This window comes from Carettochelys insculpta, chromosome 1, assembly GCF_033958435.1.
Source record: "Carettochelys insculpta isolate YL-2023 chromosome 1, ASM3395843v1, whole genome shotgun sequence".
Classification (NCBI taxonomy): Eukaryota; Metazoa; Chordata; order Testudines; family Carettochelyidae; genus Carettochelys; species Carettochelys insculpta.
The window spans coordinates 262,177,412-262,201,758 of NC_134137.1; the positions used below are offsets into that span (position 1 = coordinate 262,177,412).

A 24,347-nucleotide genomic window follows, 5' to 3' on the forward strand; every position below is an offset into this window, starting at 1 on the left:
TTCCATTTCTCACTCGCACCCCTTTTCTCACGTATACTACAAATTTCAGATCTGTTTCTAGTCTCAGAGACATGGTCATGTTAATCTGTAGCTTCACAAAAACAAGCAGTCCTGTGACACCTTAAGGACTAACAATTTTATGTATAAGCTAATGAGCTTTTGTGGGTAAGTGGGTCTTTATACATTTATACATAAATTTGTTGGCGTTTAAGATGTTACAGGACTGCTTGTTTTTGAAATATATTTCTACATCATTATATGAATAGAGACTTTTTAAAACAAAAAAGTTATACTTTTGGGGCCAGATTTTTAAAGGTATTTAGGCACCTAGTGGGATTTTCTAAAGCACCCAGGTGTCTATACTATTTCCATCCAATTGATAAAGTGGCCTAAATGCCTTAAAAAAGCTACCCCTAAATTCATACATTCTAAAACAATTATACAGCACAGAAGAATCAAGCCTCATTTATCCCGAATCATTCACAGTTTCAAGGTATCCCACTTACCTTTCGAAGGTCCAAGGATAAAGTTGGCTCCTCTAAGAGAAGCCCCTCATCAGAGTGATCATCATCATAGTTTGACTGTCCTGTACCGTTGGGCATGTGTCCTTTCCTGAGCCTTAGGACTGGCTCTGGAATATCAGCGTTCTCGAGGTCCGTTGGTTCAGTCATGAGACTCTGGGGGCCTTCCCAGAGTCCGCTCCCGCTGATGGGATGGGTTTTGAAAATAACACGTCCCTGAAAAGCAAAGAGAGTTTACATAAATGAAATCAGAAAGATTCTGGAAAGTCGGTTAGGCATATAACACACTTATCCATTTGGTACCTATCCTCTTAGTTGCCACTTGTGGCAAATCTTATTAAAGACTCCTACTATTTTTGGTTCTCTGCGCCCTAAATATTGAGTCTGTTCTGGTATGGCTATGGACTGAAGAAGTGGGTCTATCCCACGAAAGCGCACCTAATAAATTATTTTGTTAATTTTTAAAGTGTTACTGGACTGCTTTTTTATTCCTACTCACAGTGACCAGTAATTCTTAACCATTTCCTTATCTCTTGTGTTCTTTAAAAGGAGACAGAAGGAATGTGTCCTGCTAAAGCATTACCTATATTATGTGCCCCAACAGGATGGTCAGTTCACAACATAAAGTGTTTAACAAATCTTTCTGCTTTTTAAACAAATGCCCAACATGGATATTGTGGAAGTTCTTTTTAGCTAATCTGTACTTTTAGACAGACGACTAAACCACCATCACGGACATAATATAATCTTAAGCATGTTCCTTTGTGTTTGGCAGGCTGCATTACAGGGCAGGCCTTCCAGCTCTTCTTTACATTAGACTTCTTGGAAAATCTCCCTCTCTTACAACAGCACTAGAAAAAATTCCACAAGTAGAAGTTACTCTCTCTCCATTATGGTTTAGGAGGTCATTGGTGTCAATTACTCAATGCAGACGGAACACAGAAAACTGAAGTGCCCAGTGTTTTCTTGCTTCAGTCTTCACTAAAGAGTTCAATTGTGAGCAGAGCTGTAACACATTAACAACAAGGGGGAAAGAGGACAGACCAAAATAGGAAGAGAACAGGTAACAGACTGTTTAGACAAGTCAGCTGTAATCAAGCGGGCAGGACCTGGTGAAGTGCACCTTTGTTTTTAAGCAACTAGTCCAGGGGTGGGGAACCTTCAGCCTGCAGGCTGGATCCAGTCCCTGCTTATTTGGATCCAGCCCGGAGAGTGGAGATTTGCCACAGGCCAGAAGCAATGGGCATTGTTGGCACCACCTTGTGGGGCTGAAACAGCAAGCACTGGCTTCTCTCACTACAGGGCAAAGCAGCTAGATTGACTCCCTGCATCCCCTAGGCACAAGGATGCTGACAGATGATCAGGGAAGGAACATGGAAGCTCTGAGACCACCACTGGCCAATGGGAGCTGCAGGGGCAGGGGCATGTGTGTGTGAGAGAGAGAGAACACAGTACTGCTATGGCAGCATCCAGTAACGCGTGGGATCAGGGCAGGTCAGGCGGTTGCCTTAGCCCTGCTGTGCTGCTGAATGGAAGCTGTTGGAGATAAGAAGTACCCGGCTCAAGCCCATGTCCCTCACCCACTCATAGCCAAAAACTGCCTTGAGCCCCCTTCCCATAGCTCACCATGCACCCTGAAACCCTACACTGTCTCAAGTGGTCAGAACTCCTTCCCACACTGTGCATCCTCTCTGCTTCAACCATAAGCCCATTCCAACTCCTTAGACCCAGTCAGGAGCCCCCTCCCACATCCTGAACTGCATTTCTGGACCCACCCCAGAGCGTAGGGGAAGCCTCAAGTGCCTGTGGCCTTCGAAGTAAGCATCATTCAGCCCTTGCTGAATATATCCATTCGCCTGTGGCCTTCGAAGTAAGCATCATTCAATCTGAGGGCAGCATACTAGTCTTGCTCCTAAATCTAGAGTTAATATGCCTTGGGACTCTGCACCAAGGCCATGGCACCGTGCGCACAGTCTGACCTGGCCCGCTCAGTGCCAGTGCTGATTCCACAAGTAATGTCTTCAGTCCAATGCCCCACTCCTTTTTCAAGAGTGGTTTGAAACTTTTTATAAATGACCTGTTGCTCATGTGGATATTCTCCAGGCAGTGCAAGCAACTAGCATGGGAGTCACTGACTGGAGTAAACTGCTTTCAGTGGTCACAGTTCTTAAACTCCAGGGATCATGCCATGTCCCATCCTGAGGCTAAGGCCCATTAAGGACCCTCTAAAGATCCAAGTGAACTAAGGGAAATCTAACTACAAGAAGAAAACTATTTACATAACACTGTTTACAGGTAGTAACTAGGAAAGGACTGCCAAAACAAGAGAGTGTTCTGTGCACCATCAGTGGCAGTAAAAAGGAATTGAGGGTAGGCGAAAACATGCAGCACCCCCTACTTCATGCCATGAGGGTGCCACTCCAGGAAATCACCAGAGCCACTCTCTTATGGATACAGCTAAAGGAAAAACTTAAAGCACCAGTGCATGCAGCAAGCACAAACCTAACTTGGAACGGTCATGAGTAAGCACTCAAAGAAACGAAGAATGAGGGAACGTAAGTCTTCATGTATGAAAAGTGTCAGACTATAATCACAGTCCTCTTTATATGTTTACAAAGAGTAACAATTAACTTAGTTTGCAACAAGGGAAATTTAGGTTAGATATTTGAAAATGTTTCTAAATATAAGAAACGTAGCACTGCAACAGGGTTCTTATGGAGGCTGCAAAATCCCCATATTTAGAGATTTAAGAGCAAGTTAGACAAACACCTGTAAGGGATGGTCTATATACACACTCAGTCCTGACTCAACACAGCCAGACTGACTAGATGACCCTCCTAAGGTCCTTCCAGCCCTACATTTATTTATTATTCTCTGTCCACAATGAAGCTTCAAAAGATTAATTAAAGGAAGGTTCCCATGCTGTCATCTTTGTAGAGCTGGTTATATAGCACCTGCCCTTTCGTAGGTGAGATACCTGCCTTTTCTAGGTAAGATAAACAGAACAAGAAAAAAAGGAAAAAAAAAGGGAAGAGCAAAACCAGACTGATAAGATTTAAAACAGACTAAAATCTATTGTGCTGGAGACAGCTAAAAATTCACTTTCCTAACAGGACTTTTCTATTTGAGCAATTGCTGTTGCCACGTGAATATTTGATCACAAATAGGAAAGAGTTTGAAGAGGTCCAACTGAAGAGGAAAGAAAGTCATGCATAGGAGGGCAAATGAGTTTTATTAAGTAGTGGTCCACACGAGTGGAGTATCTAAGAACCACTAGAGAAATATATTTAAAAGGAACTGAAAAGTAAGCACGTGCAGAAGTATCTGTTTAGTAGGCCACAGTTAAAACACTCCTGACCTCCCCCCACCTTTTTAATAACATTACAAATGCACATACTCACTGCCAACCCTGACAGACCACGAAGTAGGGAGATAAACATCTTGTTAGAACACACAGAAACAGCTCCTAAAAAAACTCAAGTGTTTTAACATTAGAAACAGGAGAGAGCATGGCTATGAACAGACTGTAGAACTCAAGTCAGAGTCTGCAATTTTTTGCTGCATTCCTCATTTAGATTCCATTTAAACAAAACGTTTTGCAGTTGCCATGATACAATCACTGAGACATTAAACCCTTCTTTGTGACTTATTGCAATACCATGGTGACAGGCACAGTATAAGGACCTTAACAGATAAACTAATGAGCTTCTGCTACAGTTAACCCAGCTTCAGAAAACTGTCAAAAAACAAAGATGTGACTGCCAAAGATTAATTGGACCTCTTCAAACTCTTATCTACTACAGTAATACTTAGCCAAGTTTATTACACAGTTAATGACATTCAAAGACCCACTTATGGAGTGTAAACACACAACATGCTTAATACTCCTGTAACAGCTATGCTAAGCTAATAACATATCACCTTTAGCAGTAGTCTTACCTGGTACATGGTTGCCTTCCTGTAGCCAGGACAAATTATGCAGCACATTTCAGACCCATTAAGTAGTTGACCCAGAGAGGTACATTTAGGAATGGCCCCCCAAGCCTAGTGTGGATGCGAATATTCTGACAAAGTGTTTACATCAATACAGTTTATTCCCACTAATAAGCAGTCACTACGTGGTCTTGGGCTACCTCTCTGGACAGATGCCAATCTATCACAATTGGGTCTAACTACTGAATCCTACTTAACTACTAAGCCCCATGAGGTCTCAGCAGCGAGCAATCACACAGAAACAGACAACCTTCTTTGGCTGTGGGGTCCCACACACAATCTAGCCATATCAACCCTGGAAGCAGTACCATAGCTCCCCTGAGCCCCAGTTGCTTAGACACATTTCACCTACTGTCCACCTAGCAGTGGCAGCACTCATTTCCTAGTTAACCAATTCATGCACTATGAAAGTGTGGCAGAAAAACAAGGAACACAGGCTAAAGTTTGCTCTATACTTAGGGCTCAACCAAAATTGCAGCCATAAAAAATGTGTCATGGGACCATGAAATCTGGTCTTTTGTGTGCTTTCACTGCACACTTTACACACTCACAGCAAGAGACCACTTTTTCTCAGATTGGAGGTCCTGACCAAAAAAGGGAGTGGCAGGGACGATCCGAAGGTTATTTTAGGGGACTGCGGTATTGCCACCCTTACTTCTGCGCTGCTGTCAGAGCTGAGCAGCTATAGAGCAGCGGCTGTGGGCTGGGCATCAAGCTCTGAAGGCAGTGCCCTGCCTGCAGCAGTGTGGATTGCATCATGCATCGTGTTCTGTGCTGGAGCCCTCAGAGCTGGGCAGCTGGAGGGTTGCCCCTGCTGACCGAGAGCTCAGGCCTGGAGGCAGAGGCACAGAAGGATGGCCATACCATACCATGGCATCTCTTCTTCTGCATGGCTGCTGACAGTGGCTCTGATTATAGAGCTGGGATTCTGGTCAGCAACAGATGCCCCAGGTCTGAAGGAAATGCTATCTCCAGCAGCATCTCAGAAGTAAGGGTAAGCAGTACTGCAAATCCCCACACACTAACTCTTTTTGAGCAGGAGCAATGTTCCAGTTAGCTGAGTGCTTGGGTGGCCACGCAGGACAAATTCAAATTCAGGAACAATGAAAGGAGCGGCAGGAAAACAAGGAACACACACTTAAGCTTGCTCTATATTTAGGGCCCTACCAAACAACTGCCCAGCTGATTATCAGAGCGCCCACAGCCAGCAATATCTGTTTGTGGTCCTGGTGGACATCCGCACATGCCTCAATGCACATGAGAAAATTTATTCTGCACATGGATGGAAAAAATTAAAGGGAACACTGGTCAGGACAACTACACTTACAGTCCATTTTAGTCCATAATAGGGCTTCTAAAATAATACATTTCATGATTTCAACTATTTAAATCTGAAACTTGATGATTGATAGAGTCCAATCTATGCCAAAATGTACGTTGCTATAGCTATGGTGCTCAGGAGTGCATAAGATATATAAAAAGATGTTCTGTGTGCATTCTGGGGGATGGTCGGGGGCAGCAGAGATCAGAGGGAGCACTGCCTGAGCTGTGCACATTCCTGGGGGAAGGGGGCACGGAAGGCCAGGTGGAAAGGTAGAGGTAGAGGCACAGGCAGAGCCAGTAGAACTAACAGGCCATTCATCTGCATTGCTCTGCTCTTCTGCTATCTACAGCTACCACACTGCTCCTGCCCCACCATGGAGCCATTTCTGGCTCTGCTGCACAGGTGAGCCAAAGAGGAGAGGAGGCCCTCGTGTTGGAGTGCCCCCAGCCACCTATCAGGAGTCCAGGTCAGAGAGGACACCCATAACCTCAAGCTGTGCCCCCTGTGGAGACAACCAGAACAAGCCATGTGTACCTGGAGGAAGGAGGTAGAAGAGCTCAGGACAATGCTTTGGGGCTGCTCAGGCAGGGGAGGAGGCAGCTGCTGTTTCAGACACCCTGACGGCAGGGAGGTATCATTCTAACAAGCTGCATTTAAAAAAAAAACATCAAATTTTTATTTAAATCCAAATATTTAAATAAGTAAATAAATTTTCATTTAAAAATCATTAAAATTAAGCCTAACAACAAACATGCTACTACAGATGCACTTACAGTATCATGAAAAATGAATTAATGGCTCTAGTCTGTCCAGCCCAATTACTAGCTCTTGCTTCCTGAGAGATTTGGGCTTTCAATTTTTGTTTTTCAGCAAACTAAAAAGTAACTTGTGCAAAGAACGATACAACAAATTGCACAGGATTGTTTTTGTTCTGTGGTTGTGGATCTTAGCCGAGCATGGCAGAAGAGTTAAGACACTGTCTTAAAGACAGAAACAATATATAAGAAAGAACAGAGGCAGCAGTGAAAGGAACAGTAGAGTCAGCTAGAAAGAAAAAGGGAAGACATTATTCACCATGCACACAGTTTCCTATATTCCCTCATGCTTTCACCACAGAAAAACGGTCATGGCTTCTGAGCATAAAGAGATCCTATCAGAGAATATTTTGAAGAAATTGGTTTCCCAGGTAAAAAAGGAAAATGTGTCAAATATAAGCAGTGCAAGATGAGGAGGCAGGGCTTAGTTGCAAGGATGAAACATCATAAGGATAACTGCTTATTGGGAGAAAATAATATGGATGAAGGTGTGGCTATGGCTTCGTGGATCAACTGGTAAGTAACTCAAATAATTCACTTTGCAATACATCATACTAAAAGACAGAGTTTGGAAGAAAAAGTGTGATTTGACAAGTGAATTCCCAAGCTGTTTCCTGGGTTGATGTTGCTAGAAAAAATTTTTTTTGCTTATCTAATCCTTATAGCTTGCTTGATTAGGGCTTGTCTATACGAAACAGAAGATGGACCCCATCAGAGTCAATTTTCCTGAGTTCAGTTTTGTGTATCTGGTGAAGATGCGATAAAATCGATCACTCTGGGGTCAGCAGTCAACCCCTGTACTCCATGCTATCTTGTGAAGTACAGGTGGTCAATGTGAGACTAGGGACACTAGGTCTTCACTGGGGACATATGTCAATTCCAATACATTGATTCTAGTTACACAAATGCCATAGCTAGAATTGCATATCTGAAAGAGACTTATTTCTCTAGCTAGGTTTAGAATGTATGACCCAAGTACACAGTACAGAAAGCTGCAGTGTAAGAAATCTAGAGTTGCCAAGTGTCATTTTCTTATTTTATATTGCATAATATACATGCCCCCTGTTTTGAAATATCACGGCCTCAGACTGTAATGGTAACACCATAAATCTATTCCCTATTTTACTTCTCAGCTCTTCCAAAGGAATCCTGTTCTATACTGTTTTCTCAAAAAAATAGAGGTACCAGTTTCAGAGGGGTTTACTCCAAAATTAGTTCACTCTAAAAATCAGTGTTGGCTTTTTTGTAACTTGATTTAAAACCAACAACAAAATCATTGATTTAAATTGCAATTTCAACCAATTAAATTGCTTTAACTTCAACAAATCCACCCTGCACCCCAAAGCTTCCCCCACCTTGAGTAAAGTTTGCAGCAGCAGGGAAAATGCTGCTCACCCCTCCCACTTCTCACTGGTGGTTCTGGCCCCACTTGGGGCTTGCCAGATCCAGTTTGTGCTGCAAGTAAGTGGCTCATGTAAGGTTGCAGGTGCTCACTGTTTGGTGACTCAAACACCCTCTCCCCCAGCCAATGTGTGCCTTTCTGCTGGATCCCAGCAAACCTCTCCTTTGCACCACCCAGACAAGCAGAGTCTGACTTGTGTCCTATATGTTGCGCCCCTGCCCAGGGCGCTGTCCCCATCCATGCACTTTCAGGGTGCATTCCTAAACTATAAATAGACAATTTATTGGGCTAGTAGCCAAGAACTAGCCCAGACTGTGCTACTATTTAAAATTACTTTGGGCTGATGCAATATAAATCTGACAACCCTTTAGCTACTACAGTTCATTTCAGCCTACCATTTTGCTAGCACAGAAGCAGGAAATTATTTGATATATTAGCCTACTTGCCCCTTTCTTTCAAGATCACACCTGTTATGTTATCCATGGCTTGATTATTATTTTTGGTAATTGCAGAACTGGGCATGGGAAGAGGTGATAATTATGACCCCCAAATGAGCTAGTTACACTTGTACATCTTAGCATGGACACACAGGTAGAGCACTAAGAAAGGTGCCTTATGCCTATGTAGCTTACTGACATGTCTTGGTCAAAATGCAAACTCCACGTTTTAAGGCTGTTTTGCAATTGTAACCTCCGCTCCTTGTTGTAATCTCCACGGGATTAAGATAACCAGCTGGTGTTGAAGAACACATTAATCTTACAACGGTCTGTCTGTCCTAAATAGCGTTTGCCCATGCCTAAGGTACAAATGCTGCTTCCACACAGTAATCTTTGGCTGTCACAGGTACGTTTGTCGCATCTCTGATCGACACAGCAACGCCAGAAATAATCTTAGCATAGCTTTGGCCTACTTGGGAAACGACTGCGTTGTGGTTGGGGGAAGGGGAGGAAGAGATGCTAGCTAGGATCACTTTGAGAAGATCAGACACCTTTTAGCGGCACTGAATTTGCCTTATGTTTTAATGAGAACCTGCTAAAGGGGAAAAACCTGACTTGTCCTATGATAAAGATCAGAAAGATACTGCTTAATTTTACATTAGAAATTACAGTCCTGTGTACACTGTAGAATTAATAAAATGACATCCCTAAATTGAAGAGAGTGGAAGCTGAGCAATTAAGAAGTGATTTTTGGTCTGCTTAAATTTGTTTTGTTAAGATTTACAATTACTGACTTTTTGTAGATAAAATATGAACTGTTGCACCTTGGATGAAGGGGAAAGGTTGTTACCTTATACATCAAACTCTCCCAGCCATATGTCCTCCAACAAAACTGTATTCTTAATATTTAAAAGTTAAAGTAGGAAAAAAGCTGTCAAAAAATCTTACGTTTCCCTAATACATTGTAAAAGGGAAAAAGACCAATTGTTCAATTCTTTGGAGGTCACCTTTAACAATCTGGAACAAATGAACACATGTCCATCTCCGCCCCGACCTTACCCACCCTTCATCCCCAAATAAAGAGACACAGCTACAAAATAAAGAGCTCAGCTGCCAGTAAAGGGTCAGTGTATCCAAACAGCTGCTTTTGTAACTTGCAAACTGTCAGTGAATGCTGCAGGCTGAGCAATTCACAGCAGGCTGCCCAGGCAGACAATCAAGCACATTTGGACCCAAAGAAAGGGAAAAAAGGACTTGTCTGCACCAAAAAGTCAGCTAGTTGAAGGGACATAACTGTGTTGCTACCAGAGCCCCTACCAGGTTACAACCCTGTTCCAATTTGTACAGCACAATGGATCTTCAGATAATTGTTGGTATCTCATGTCCAGAATTAGTCAGTTTGAGAAAGCATAATTTAATGTCCTGTCTGCAGTACAAACTGGAGGTTTGCTGTTAACAGTTTTAGTTTGGGTTTTTGTCACTGGACACAAGAGACTAAAGCTGTCACAAAAAGTTAAAAATGGGAAATTCCAGTTTACCCCATACTGTCTCACCAACGTACCTCAACCCAGGCCTTGTAGTATTTACTTGAGGGCAAAAGAAGAGTTCAGTCTCTATAACTCCCTTTGACACTCTTCTGATAGTAGCTTACCCAACTAGTTGTTATGGTCTCCTCTGGGAATCCAGAACAGTGTTATTCATCTTCCTGAGCAACAGTGAGCTCTGCTAGAGAAATGTCTCCTGGATGCTTACAGAAACTATTACATGTGCTGCTTCCAAAGAAACAAAGCACACAACAGCCTTTTAGGTTAGCAAAAGACTCACAAGGCCACCATACCCAGACCATCAACCAAGATTTATCTTCTGCTGAGCCCCAAACACCTTTAACCAGACTCCCTGCAGTCACATTATCATTCACTCAGAACACCCCCAACAAACCCGTGTGCAACCAAACCCCCTGCCCCACACCCAGATCCCACCATGAGCCACCTGCATCCAGATTGCCCCACACTGAACCTTCTCAGCCCACACCAGAATCCCCTCACACTAAACCCCTCCAACAGTGGGATCCTGCCTGCCTACACTTGGTGCACCTGTCACAGCAGGACAAGGCCCAAGAGTATTAACTTGGACAGGCCTAGTCCTTCCACACAGTTACAGGGTTGGGTGCAGCCACAACACTGAGCCCATGTCCTACTTCTGTGCAGCCAGGGACTTGTACTCCCCAGTGTTATGCTTGAGTCCCCACATTTGGCAGATAAAATATGAACAACTTTAAAATATTGTGCACAGAATTTCAGTCACAATCATGCTGTTCACTTAAAATCTAAAAACAATGCACTACCTAAGAGTTAATTTTTATTTTTAAGATGTTCTAATGAGATGTCTGAGCAATTCACAAAGAGAAAGTACTAAGGGACAAAATGTAGACAATTAAATCATCCAAACAAGTATGAAGAATCCAAGCAAGTTAACCAATCTACTTAACTCACTGCTCAACAAACAAGTAAAAAGCCTCAGCCTGGCCTAAACATGCCACAGATGAGTACTGGCTTAGCTTAGATTCAGAAAAGAGCAGTTAAGTACTGCAAACACTCACTGAAGACCCTATTTTCAGTCCTCTTTATCAGGGATTCTCACCACACACACACCTGCCATGATATAACAACTCCACCTGCACTACAACCAATTTTTGCACACAAAAAAAAAATCAGGTCTGCCACAGGAGACAGCAAGCAGTGCAAATGCCTGTGACCCCATCCCACAAGGACTCCATGAAGCTAAGTTGCACAGGCTTCAGTTTCTGTTCCAGGTGGAAGGGCTCAGGACCCCCCGATTCAGTCCTATGTGGTAGGGCCTCCAGCACTCTGCCCTGGGCCTCAGGGAGTTTAACACTGGGTCTGCTGGCATGGGGGTATGTCAGGGGATATCCCTGAAACCTGCTCACAGCCCTCCAGAGGGTCCTGGGCCTCTGCTTAAGAATCACTCTGAAATTGTTCCACAGGATAATCGTATTCTAGCTCCTACCCATATCAAGTAAAGCAATGGAAGAAAAAGCAGAAGGCACCTCAATGCATAGAGGCACAGTATTTAAAGCTCTCTTTTAAGTCTGTTACTGTAGGAATACCTGTCCCCTTTATTCCACTATACCCATAAGGGTTTGGGAAGTGGGACATAACTCCTTGCATCTGTCCACCCAACAAATTACAATTCCAGTACAGTCAGAGCTATTTAACTTTATTACTGTTATACACGACACCACAGTTTTGGCACTAATTAGGAAGCCTTACTATAAGTCAGGTACAGCACTGTATGCATTAGAACATAAACATCTTTAATCATACCTAACAGCCAAAAGATTCTGAAAACACTTAGTATTTGCAGCTCAAGGAAGTTGCAATATACAGCACAAACTCTGGAGCAGTCCACAACAGAAGCAGTAATAGGAACACTGAATATCTGTTACCTTTAGAAGAGAATTCTGGCTGCCACTGTTCCCCAGTCTTCTGTTGATATGTCTTGATTCCCTATTCCAACTTCTAACACTAAGTTCAGCAATGGCATCTAAATATAGAAGGAATGCTTGCGGTGTTTTATATTACACTATCCCTCTATGGTTTTCAGTTGCATGATAAAAATATGAGAGATCGCATGTGAGAAAGAGATTCCTCAAGTATGCTGAGGAACAGAATAAACTGAAATGAAGCAATGCAAACAAAAAAAAAAAAAACCACCACATCATCCCTAATCTGTTCAAAGTGTAAGGGGTAAAAATTGGGTTTGCCTACTAGCAAAAGGCCAAGGGTGGAAAACAGAATAAACAAGGAAAAAGAGAACTGACTGGATAAGCCACTAAGTCACTTGCCCTACATTTCAAAACACTCGGTAATTAGGCTCCAGCCTACACAATGTTTGTACTGATATAACTGTGGGGCAAAGGCGGAAGCATTATTACACCAGTACAACCCCCAACATCACATGGGTATTCAAAAGGCAGCCAGCAGGCCAAATCCAGACCAGCATATACTTTTCAGCAGACCATAAAAAGTCAAATGGGCTGAAGCTGAGACAGGCCTCAAGCCATGTCCACTTCCCAGGACAGGGCTTCGCCAGCTGTGGGCACAAAGTGGGTCAGAATGTAGGGTGTCCCTGGGCAGCTGCTTGTGCAGTCACAGCCCCACATGCTCTGTTCTCTGTCTTCTGGCAGCAGCAGAGGTGGGGGTGAGTGGGCCATGTGAGCAAACAAGTAGGCACTGGCATCCAGGCTCAGAGTGTGAGGCAGTTGGAGTCACTCTGAGTGGAGTGAGCAGAAGGTAGGCAGGTGACTGGGGGCAGGGGAGTGGAGGGAGAGCTGGGCCACCCAGCTCACCAGTAGGTGGAGCTGTCAAGTGTCTGCTAAGTCACCTGCCTCACCACAGGACCTCAGAGCTCAATCAGGAGGGGTGATAGAGACAGGCTCCAGCTTTCCTCAACAACAAGAGGGAGAGGTCCACGGGGAGGTGCTGACTGATGGGCTGCAGCTGCATCCCAGGCCTCCCCCAGCCACTAGGACAAGGAGTGTGACACTGTCTCCATCTCAACAATGAGGTTACAGGTACCCCACTGCCATATTCCCAAAAGCTCACTCCCAGTAAACACATGCTTATCCAGCATCCCTTCAAATACCTCCTTCCCCACCAGTGTACTCTTTTTGACAACTTGAATACAGTAAACCTGAACTAAGTGGGGGCCCATCAGGTGCTTTTATGCCTACAAATAATTTTATTTCATAAACCCAAAGATAATACTCTTTGTAAACTCAAAGCAAATTCAAAAACTTCAATAGATGTTAAAGTATATTAGTGCTAATATTTGCATGTATTTGACAATTTATCTATGCACTCTCTGTGTCATGTAAGTAGATGGACTCTAACTATACCAGTATAGTTCAGTGTCATAAAACTTTAATTTAGACCAATAATCCCAAATTTAAAATCAGTCTGAGATGCCTGCATAACACGCCAAAACCAACATATCTACAAAATAACAGTCTTCCTAACAAATATCAAAAGATTTAAAGTGAAATTCAGGTTCAGGAAAGATTTCTGTAATAGTCACATCACCAAAGACTCCCTGCATGCAAATCCATTAGCCTCTTGTTTTCCATCTACATAATGAGAATATCAGTATTTCCTTATTTCAGGGTGACTGATATTTTATTAGAGCAATTATGTAGAAGTTTTGGCAACTAGGACCATACAAGTATCTAACCTATAGGTCAGAAGTGTCAAACTCATTTGGAGAAGAGAGCCAAAGTCCACTTTTAAGTGTGATCTTTGAGCAAAGATATAAATTCAGGGCTTTATAGACCCCTCAATTGAAATTGCTCATTGATATCAGAGGGAAGCTGTCAAAGATCAAGGAGAGAATAGTGTCTTATGTAATAACTAGGCCTTCTAACTATTCAACATCCTTCGATACGCTCAGTTGACTCAGTGAGCATCTACATCCTTTTAGACCATTGCTATATATTCCCTCTCCCTTTCCCATTTTCTTCTACAATTTCTCTCGCACTCTCCTTTGGATATGTCTGTTCTAAAAGGCACAATGCTGCAGCTGTCCACTATAGCACAGATGCTTCCTACAGACAAACGATTATTCCCATCAAAGTAGCTAATGCATATCTGGAGTGTGATAGTTAGGAAAATGGAATAATTCTTAAAATTAGCTATTCTTCCAACATAAAACTTATGTTTTCACAAGAACACTCTATTAAGCAAAGAAATCAATATTACAAAATGGAAGAACTATTAGTTTCATAAACTGAACAAGAAAAATCTGGCACATCAAAATGCTGAGTTCTATTAATAGAAGGAAGTACAAGAAAGGAATAAATTAGAAATTCAATCTAAAATAGCATAATGAGCAGGTGGCCTACCCACATTAAAGGATTAAATGGGTGGAAGAGTACCACTTTAAGCCCCAATGCTGAAGAATGTCCATGTTTGCTTTGTTGTTTATAGTTAAGGATCACTCATGTTTTCTTGTGCAACTCACACTAAAGCCATTGAAATCCTAGTATCATCTAGCTACCTGTTCTGCAGAACTCCCACAAGCAATAGCATATGCATACATTTCAAGAAGTCTTTCAGGATACTTCTGAGGTACTAGGCTGTGCATGTAATTTCCTAGTTCTTCTTGCAAAGACGGGGAAAGACTCTTTCCTGAAGCTCTGAATATCCCTCCTAACATAATGAACAGGGTTACAGCAGCATGTATGGGCTGCAGCTACACAGCATTCCATTTTCAGAAGTATAATGCAAACGAGCAAGACTGAAAATGTAAATGAGGCACAGATTTACATCTCTCATGTCTCATTTGCATGCTCTCATACAATCAAGCTTCTGGAAGAAGTTTTCTGGAAGCAAAAGCAACTGTGTAGATGGGGTTCCTTTGAAAACAAACCCTATTTTCTAAAGAACTCTTCTTCCTATTTTGTTTAGGAAGAAGAGTTCTTTTGAAAACATGGTTTGCTTTTGAAGGAATGTCATCTACCCGGCTATTTTTGCTTCAGGAAAAGTTTCTTCTGGAAGTGTGATCACTGCTCATGTATGGATTAAGTACACGTGTGTGGACAAGATGTGCAATAACTAGGGCCTTATCAAATTCATTGTCCATTTTGGTCAATTTCAGAGGCATAGGATTTAAAAAAAGAAAAAAATCTCAAAAATTTAATTGCATCAGCTATTTAAATCTGAAATTTCATAGTGTTACAATCAGTCTTGACTCAAAAAGCATTTTAGGGGAGGAGGGGAGTGATAAAGTTATACAGGCAGGGGAGACAGCGATACTGCTACCAGTACCTGAGCTGCCACTGAGGGCAGCGCTGCCTTTAGAGCTGGGCAGCTGGAGAACAGTGGCTGCTGGTTGGGATCCCAACCCTGATGGTATAGCTGTCACCAGCAGCACTGCAAAAGTAAGGATGGCATAGTATGGTATTGCTACCCTTCCTTCTGTGCCGTCACCTACAGTGCCAGTCCCTTAGTCAGCAGCTGCCACTCTCCAGCTTCCCAGTCTGAAGGCAGCAGCACAGAAATAAGGATTACATGGTATGGTATTGCCACATATACTTCTGTGATGCTGCTGCTGGTGGGGCTCTGTTTTCAGAGCTCAACACCTGGTCAACAACCACTGTAAGCATGGCAATATTGCAATTGCCCTAAAAGTAACGTTGTGAACATGCTGCAATTCCCTCTTTGATCAGGACCTCCAATTTGAGAAACACTTCTCTCCCATAAAATCTGAAAAGTATACAGTAAAAGTGCACAAAGGAACAGATTTCACAAAGGCAGACCAGATTCCAAGGTCCATGATACATTTATCATGGCCATGAATTTGGTAAGACTCCAGCAGTAAGCAGAGAATAGCAGAGTTTTAAACAGTTGTTGTTTCTGAAACTGTGCAGGAATCCTTTATTAACAGAAGATGTCCGTTTAGAGCACCCAGAGATGCATTACCAGGACAGGACGGTGATGCAGCCCATAGATCATGGGTAGTTCATGAACATTTACATAAGGTGGCCAGGCAAAGTGCATATAAGCAAAGAACTGTGAACTTAAAGATTAGGCAAAGAGAGAATTATATTTCCACCTAACACGGACAACTTCCATCTACATTGACACAACATACCCAACAATGCCATGGTTGATCTATATTTTTCATTACTACACAATGTAGGGAGAGCTCATCTGTACAACTGATCAGCAAATGCAGGCCAGGGGTGATGTACGAGATTGCAGATAGTGTTGAGGGTCAACAAATCTCTTCAGTGACTAATGCTGCAAATTACATGTTTGCTAAAGTTTGCATAACATGGGTTAGACCAAAGGCAAAGTCCTCAATGAAGACTGAACTCCCAGACCATCCTTGACTCATGTACAAAACAAGCAGCTATAGCTAAAGGAATTGGATAAGGAGCAACAGTGTGACTCAAGCACTGATAATAGTTTTGTTTATGTATTAACATACTTTATGAAATAATTGTGAAATAGTTGATTTGTACTTGCTCAGTCCCCCCACTTTTCCCCTCCCCGCAGATAGAGGTTGTTTGCTGGATGGTTTTGGAACAGATTTTTTTTTTTTTTGGTCATAGAGGGGAAGATTACAAGCAACTGTGGAATGTCTGGTTAGCATCCGAGATAAGGTCAAAAGTTTTCAATTAAACACGTGCTTTAAACTTCTATTTTAAAAGTTAATAAAATGGCAAGAGAGACTGTCAGCTTTCAGTATCTGAATTTCATGCCAATACAAACTAGTTTGATATAGAAAGAATGTGTTCAGCAAAGCTTCAGAAAGAGTTCCTAAATGGGTTGCCTCACCTGTTTTCAGACATTCATTGCCAGGAAATTAAACAATTCTAGGATACAATTTTTGTGCCACAGGTGCTGAGTAATGAAACAGTAGTTATACATTAGGTTCTTATTGTTTGCATCATGATTTTTTCGCTTTTCGTCATAACAAAATGTAACAACAGAACACTGAGCACAACGGTGATCCTGGCATAGATGCTCAAGATAAAAACTTAATCTGAAAGCGTATGCAAGAGGACCTCCCCAGCAAATCTCTCTGTAGCCTAAGGGAGATTCTCTGAACTGGGAAAGAAACTGTGTTCAACCCTTATCTTTACTAACTACATTACAATCCCATGTAACTCACTACTATTATTGATCAAAGACATGATCTCCCACTGAGAAGAGGTTCTAACTTTATAAAATGCGCAGTCAACTCTCACCAAATATGTTACACCAGGTCTCTGCAAGCAAAGCAAAATTAAAACTCAGGACTCTCATATACCAGGATCAAATCTTAGCTACTCATATGATTGCATATGCTTTGGTTATCCCAACTATTAACCACACTTCTATTCTTGGCTTTGTAAGAAGCCACAATTCGTAGTCTCCACTATGATACTACTATTCAACAAGTAGTTAAGTAACCCACTAGGAACACATGGGTCAAGTTACCTGGTAGAGACTAACAGCGGCTAGCAACTGCTTCTACTGTTTTTAAGCTCTGAACCGGGAGTCTGAAAATCCAGTGTTTCAAACCTGCTGTTGACCCATGTGGGTGGGGCAGTGTGGTTGGATCAATGTGAATTAGTACACCTGTTTTTAAACAACAGACCTTGGGGGAAAACAAAGACATTTTATAACATCGGAGGGGTAGCTGTGTTAGTCTGGATCTGTAACAGCAACGAAGGGTCCTGTGGCACCTTATAGACTAACGGAGTCTATAAGGTGCCACAGGACCCTTTGCTGCTATTTTATAACATGACGTTCAAATACAAGTACCATGTTTGAGACTGTCATCCTCTTCGCCACCCCCACGACTTTCTAGACTGACTAACTATAGTACCCCAAACCGATCTTTAAAAACGCCATGAAATAAATGTAAAAGTGACAGATAACGTTATCTCAAGATGTATGTCATCAACTCTAAACCTGAGATAGAAAGACTTTCTACATTCCGTGCTGTTTTCACGTTGATCAGGGAAGTATTTCTCAACCCTTCTGATATCAGAGACCAGCTTGTTGCCTTCCCAAACTGTCTCAGGGAGATCTTAAGGACCAGCACACATCTACCAAGTGGTCATTTAAATACCCTAGCCAAGAAGTACTCCCTGACTTCATACGGCTTTCATTGAAACTCCTGACAGACACCAAGGAGCAATAGGCACCCCAACTTGACACTCACTGTAACACACAATTTAATGATAAGCTCAAGTACTGTTAAAACAATTTCTTAAATATATGTAAGATGTGACAGTCAAATATGCCACTCGTACTACAAGAATGATTGAGGTCAGGTTTGTGACAGAATACAAATTCAACAAATATGCACGTGCACTGCTTTTTGTCCTCTGGTGAGAGGCTGAAGTGAAAGGTTCTAAAGTATCAGCAATGCTGTAAGCGAGGGGTGAGCAAATTTTTTACACTGGGCCCCGCTTTTTGTCCCTGCAATTAGCAGGAGTCTCCCAGCCTCTATAATTCCCTGGAAGTAAGCAACTGTCTCCTGTAAGTTATGTGCCGCTTTCCCTTGGTAGTGGCAGAGGCCTTGGCGGTGAGGTGAGGGGAACAACAACCTGAGATCACCTCATGTTTATCCACACCTTAGCCCAGTAGAATGGAGAAAAAAGATGAACTGTTGAAACAGAGCAGAAGAGGACTATACGTGCAAATATTTCAAAAGAAGAAAGGAAAGATGTGACAAGTTCTTACTAAAAAACACAAATAATAATGTAGCAGTTTGATAAGCACGAGCCATGTCCTTCTAAACTTCATACAATAGGTTTCTCACCTCAATCTGAGCAACTGAAGATCCAAAGCCTTGTTATTTTCAATATTCCAAAAATTCAGCTGGACTTCTTATACTGAAGGAAGAATGTTAAGCTAAGCTGTCTGTCCTTCGTGCCATTCACCAAAAGAGCCTGTGACTTTGCACACGTTCCAAGAAAAGGACTCAGTTGATTGCTCAGCTAGTTACCTTTTTTGCACTTCAGGAAAAACTTGTTGAATGTACTTCCTGTATGCAGTCAGTATCACATTCTGACACATGCCCATTAAGTGTCACATCCCTTAAAGACTACAACCTCCAATTCAAGATTAAGTCATTCACATGCCCCATAATTTTCTTCTTTTTCATTATGTTTGCTGACTCACTAATTTAAGAGTGCCCATAACTCAGAATCACACTAACAATACAGCCATTAGGCAACATTCTTCTGGAAGACACGTAACAGAAATAGGCATTAGTCATCCCGCAAGATGTCACCACTGCTGACAGACCACAAACAGTTTCTCAAGTTATACATCTGCAGAAGATATTTAACTACTACCAAGAGCTACTGCTCTCCTAGACTGGACTATATAAAGTTTAATCTATCCTATATGATCACCTAATTTTGTTTCCGAACAAAAGCAGCTAGAACAGCCCCATACCCTAGCGTGCCACGGTTGGACAGGAGGGGACACATGGGGAGCCCCCTGCCCTTAACTGGTTAACTGGTAAAATGGGATTTTGCATGCCTAATTTGGGCTGGCTAAATTGGCTATAATCAGATTAAATAATCAGATGAAAGGGACTGATATAAAACATGAGAAGTTATCTTCATCTACACACAGTTTATCGTACAGTCACTGAATCATAGAACTGTAGAGTTGGAAGGGACCTGAAGAAACCATCAAGTTCAGCCTTCTGAGCTAAGGCAGAGCCAAGCAAACTGTTCCAGACCACGCCTGGCAGGCATATGTACAACCTGTTCTTAAAAGGTCTCTAGTGATAGTAATTCCACAGCCTCTGTTGAAAGCCTATTCCAGTACGTAATCTTCCCACTCCACATCTCTTATGTTTCATTTTGTGTTTCTCCCCCTTATTACACATTTAAGCTAAGTCTACTCTTACAAAAAACTTCAAAAATGGCCATGCTACTGGCCAAATCAAAGAATACTCACAAGGTGCTGAAATAAACATTCAGCGCCTCATCAGCATGCTGCCGGCCACTGCACATTGAAAGTGCCACGGTTCACTCACCCATGGCTCATCTACACAGGAGTCCTTTTTGAAAGGACACTGCCAACATCAAAATCCCCTTATTGACAGGAATAAGGGGATCTCAATGTTGGCTGGGTCCTTTCAAAAACAACCCCCGTGTAAATGAGCCACAGTCGAGTGAACTGCAGCACTTCCGAAGTGCCATGGCCCGCAGCATGCTAATGAGGTGCTGAATATTCATTTCAGCGCATCATTATTATTCTGCGATTTGGCCAATAACATGGCCATTTTGAAGGTTTTTGTAAACATAGACACGGCCTTAATGTTAAATATACGGTCACAATTAAACCTTTTCAGTGAAGGATGATGCTAAACAGGCATTAAACTCCTCAGTTTTCTTAAATGTCATCAGTTCTAGTTATAAGCTCGCCTTCCAAGACTACACTTTCCTTCAACTTATGGATACAAAGAAATACTTACTGCCTTTTTATGTCCCTTACTACCTGTAACTCATTTTGTACCTTAACCTTTCTGAATTTGTCCATACATACTTGTGCTATTGTCTCATACATCTCCTTAGTAATGTGTCTGTTTCTCCACCTTTTGTAGGATTCCCTTCTGATTTTCAAATCATTAAAGAGTTTCTGATTGGATGTGTAAGAAACCAATATGACTCTTTTCTTGTCCGCTTTAAAAAAAAAAAGTCAGTTCTCCTCAACTCCTTTAGTTCTTAGATAGTTGTTGCCTGTGATCCAACCTATCCTGTTCTCAGTTTGATAAAGTCTTTTTGAAGCAGCCCTGCAGTAACTCCAAGACACTTCATTCCAGTCCAGAAATATTAGAAGGAGACCCAGATTACCCACATGATAGCACAGAACCTTATGTGAACATCAAACCTTAATCTCAGGAGGATGTTCTTTGAATTTATGCTTGAATATTCAACACCAGTTTAGTAAATATAAACTGATACTATACCATGACTGAAACAAAAAAGAGTCTGCCATTATGACAGAGTGAAGGAAGTAGCATAGCTCTGACATCTCAGAATCAAAATAAAGGCAAAGTTTGAACACATATTTTACATCTAGAGCAGGCATGTCCAACCCGCAGCCTGCAGGCCGCATGCAGCCCTGGACAGCTAGTAATGCGGCCCCACAAGATTGTAAACTTTTAACATTATTATGTGATTTATATACATTAACTATATTATATATTTTATATGCGGCCCAAGACAATTCCTCTTCACTCAATGCGCCCCAGGCAAGCCAAAAGGTTGGACACCCATGATCTAGAGCATAATGCTAAAACATACTATACATATTACCTGGTTTAGCAGCAATCCACCTCAAAGTATTCTTTTTGTGTGATTACTTCTTTCCTATCCTTACCATACGTCCTTCCAATTCATAAATTTCTCAGTGTAATCTGTTTTTAAATTCTTTGTGTTCTAGGACACAAATTCTCAAGTCTTTCACAGACTGACCCACTCCCCTGGAGTCTTCTCTAACCAGCTTACATGTATTGAGATTCCTGATGTCTGCCTGTGCTGTGTCCATTTATTCTCTGGTGAAGGTTTTGCCCAGTCTGTCCAACGTACATAGTGGCAGGGCATTGTAGGCACATAATAGCATATATGTTTCTTGAAGTACACAAGAATGTGTCCTTGATCTTGTAACTAACAAGGTTAGGTCCAGTGATGGTATCCCCAGAATAAATGTGTGGTCAATCAAGGGCACATTCTTGGGCACTTGTAGCAACATTATATATGTCATTATGTACCAGCAATGCTCTGCCACTATGTACATTGGAAAGACTGGGCAAAACTTTCACCAAAGAATAAATGGACACATAAGACGGTCAGTGAACACTTCAATGGAGTGGGCCATTCTGTGAAAAAGCTGAGAATTTGTGTCCTAGAACACAGAGAATTTAAAAACAGGTTACACTGAGAAATTTGTGAACGGGAATTCATATTCAAATTTGACATATTAACACGTGATATGAACAGGCACACCAACTACCTCACACATTACAAGGACTGCTTCCCTTCCTTTGATGCTCGCAATTATCTCAGGCAGGACATTTAACACCACCATCCCTCTGCCACCTACTTCAGTCCTATGTACTTGATTTGTCAGTTTTTATTGTGATTTTTTTTAATGCCGCTGTACTTATGTCAGTCTGTATGGGAAATGAGATTGTTCTGATGAATTGGGTCTGTCGCATGAAAGTTCATCACCGAATAAATCATCGTTAGTCTTTAAAGTGCCACATTTCTGCTGCTTTGTTTTGTTGGAGTACAGACTAAAATGGCTACTTCTCTGTTACTATTCAACAGATTCCACTCCTGGGAGAAAAAGGGCCTTTGCCTTAAGGGAGCATGGCACAAAAAACACAGGATACACATGGTCAAAACTGGAAAAGATCACCCAAGGGCAGGGGATGCTAGTGAATGGCCATCAACAGCCTTTGCTCCAAAACTCAGGAGTGGAAGAAGGAGGATAAGGATACTATTCCTCTAACCCTCCATTCCACATTGGTGTAAAATTACCAGACACCCATGAGCAGCAGTCAGCAACCAAAGTGGCAAGAAGAGCTATTTTTCCTGAATTTGGTAAAAACAAAACAAGACCAAAACAAACCCCCTTGATAAATCAAGAGCTGCAATTCATGTGAATACAAAACAGTTCTGCATTGTGGGGGGGTGTGGCCTACCCCCTCACACCCTGGCTTATGAAGCCCTACACCAGGCAGCTAGACCAATGCCAAGAACTATTTAATGCCACCCTGAACAGGGCCCGGTTGTAGGCCAAGTGTACCTTTGGCTGCCTGAAGGCAGGTTTTAGCTACCTGCTCATGTGCTCCGCCACATCGAAGCACAATGTCCCCCAAGTTGTGGCTGCATGTTGTGCCCTCCACAACATTGTGAAGCGGAAGGGGAAAGCCTACTGGGTCTGTGTGGGACATGCTCCCCTGCACATAGTACCATCAGCCAGGACCACTGCATGAGGTCCCGTCCACGCCAACCTGGCAACGCTCATGGCATACCCTGTCTGTGCCCGCTTCCCACATCCTGGAGTATTTGACGCATGGGGTACTTACCAGAAAAACCCTCACCCAGCTCTGGGGTTGGCCTGGATGGAGGAACCTGAGTCCAGGACAATGACCAAGGTACTCCTGCTGGCCTCAGACCCCATGTCCATCTCTGGCAAGGGAGGCGTCATCTGCCTGAGTAGCTGGTGCAGCTCCCTCTAGTAAGGGCAGGTCACAGGTGCTGCTCTGAATTCCACCTGGTGTCGCGGGCCCGGGTGTAGACCTGATGCTGTTCTTTAACTTTTGCTCACACCCACTCCATGGTGTGGGCATGGTGGCCCTATGCCACCACAGAGGTGGCCAGCCAGGCATGTGTGGGGGGCATTCCTCAGCTTCGCTGAGGGGCTAAAGAGAGTCTCTGCCTCAACCCACAGGTTCAGCACGTCCTGGGCCTTGGCCTCAGTCCAGGGGGGGGACCACCTTTTAGACCCCAGGAGTGGATCCTGTTTACCTCTCAGGCTGCTTCATGGAAGCGCCGGTGGCCTGTGAAGGGCCTGGCTCTCTGCCATCAGGGATAGCTCTGTGGCTTGGAGTGCCTCTAAGGGATGGGTAAAAGCAGCGTGCTGCTGGGCTGCTTCCACTCTCCCAGACTCCTGACACAATGTTTCTGGAGCTCCTTGAAGATTTAAGGTTGGCCAGAGGCAGGGACCAAAGAGCTCTGCTTGCTGTGGACAGGGAATCCCCAGGGGCAGCTGTGCAACTCCCTGGAGACTTCTTCTGTCAAGAGAAGGCCCGCTGGAATGTCCAAACCGGCTTTCTGTCAACAGACGTCTGTTGAGAGAGGCATTCTGCCTCACTGTGGAGTGGCAGAACGCTGTTGACAAAAGCATGATGTTCTGTCAATGTACTGTTGACAGAACACCTTGGGAATCTGGATGCTCTACAGGGTTTTGGGGACAAAACCCTCTAGTGTAAATGTAGCCTATGACAATAGGGAACAAAGTTACTAATAAAATGAAATAACTGGCCCTTTATGGCAGAGCATCACCAACATCATGCTGGGCCTTTGGAAAGGAATGAAAAAGAGAAAATAACAGATTGTTACAGAGTACCTAGTACCAGTGTACCTCGTAAGCTGAGCACTTGGGCAGCCACCCAGGAGAGGTTCAGGTGCCACCCATCTGACTGGCAGAGCACCCACTGCCAGCAGCATACTGGTGCTGTACATCTGCACATGCCGTGGTGCACGTAGCAAAGTTTATTCCACCCACTGATGGAAAAAATTAGAGGAGG

General features: G+C 42.9%; 1 protein-coding gene across 5 annotated transcripts in view; it reads right to left on the minus strand.

The window, feature by feature from the left end:
- The window catches only part of ADIPOR2 (adiponectin receptor 2), a 58,527-nt gene that overhangs the window by 22,399 nt on the left and 11,781 nt on the right, over positions 1 to 24,347 (minus strand). For 4 of the 5 annotated variants that reach the window (XM_075006009.1, XM_075005979.1, XM_075005999.1 and 1 more), the window contains exon 2: positions 507 to 737. In XM_075006009.1, coding sequence (XP_074862110.1) covers positions 507 to 671 — 165 coding nt within the window. In that variant the 5' untranslated portion in view covers positions 672 to 737. Of the gene's footprint in view, positions 1 to 506; positions 738 to 6,372; positions 6,486 to 24,347 lie in introns of all 5 variants that reach the window. The other variant, XM_075005988.1, reaches the window with a different exon arrangement.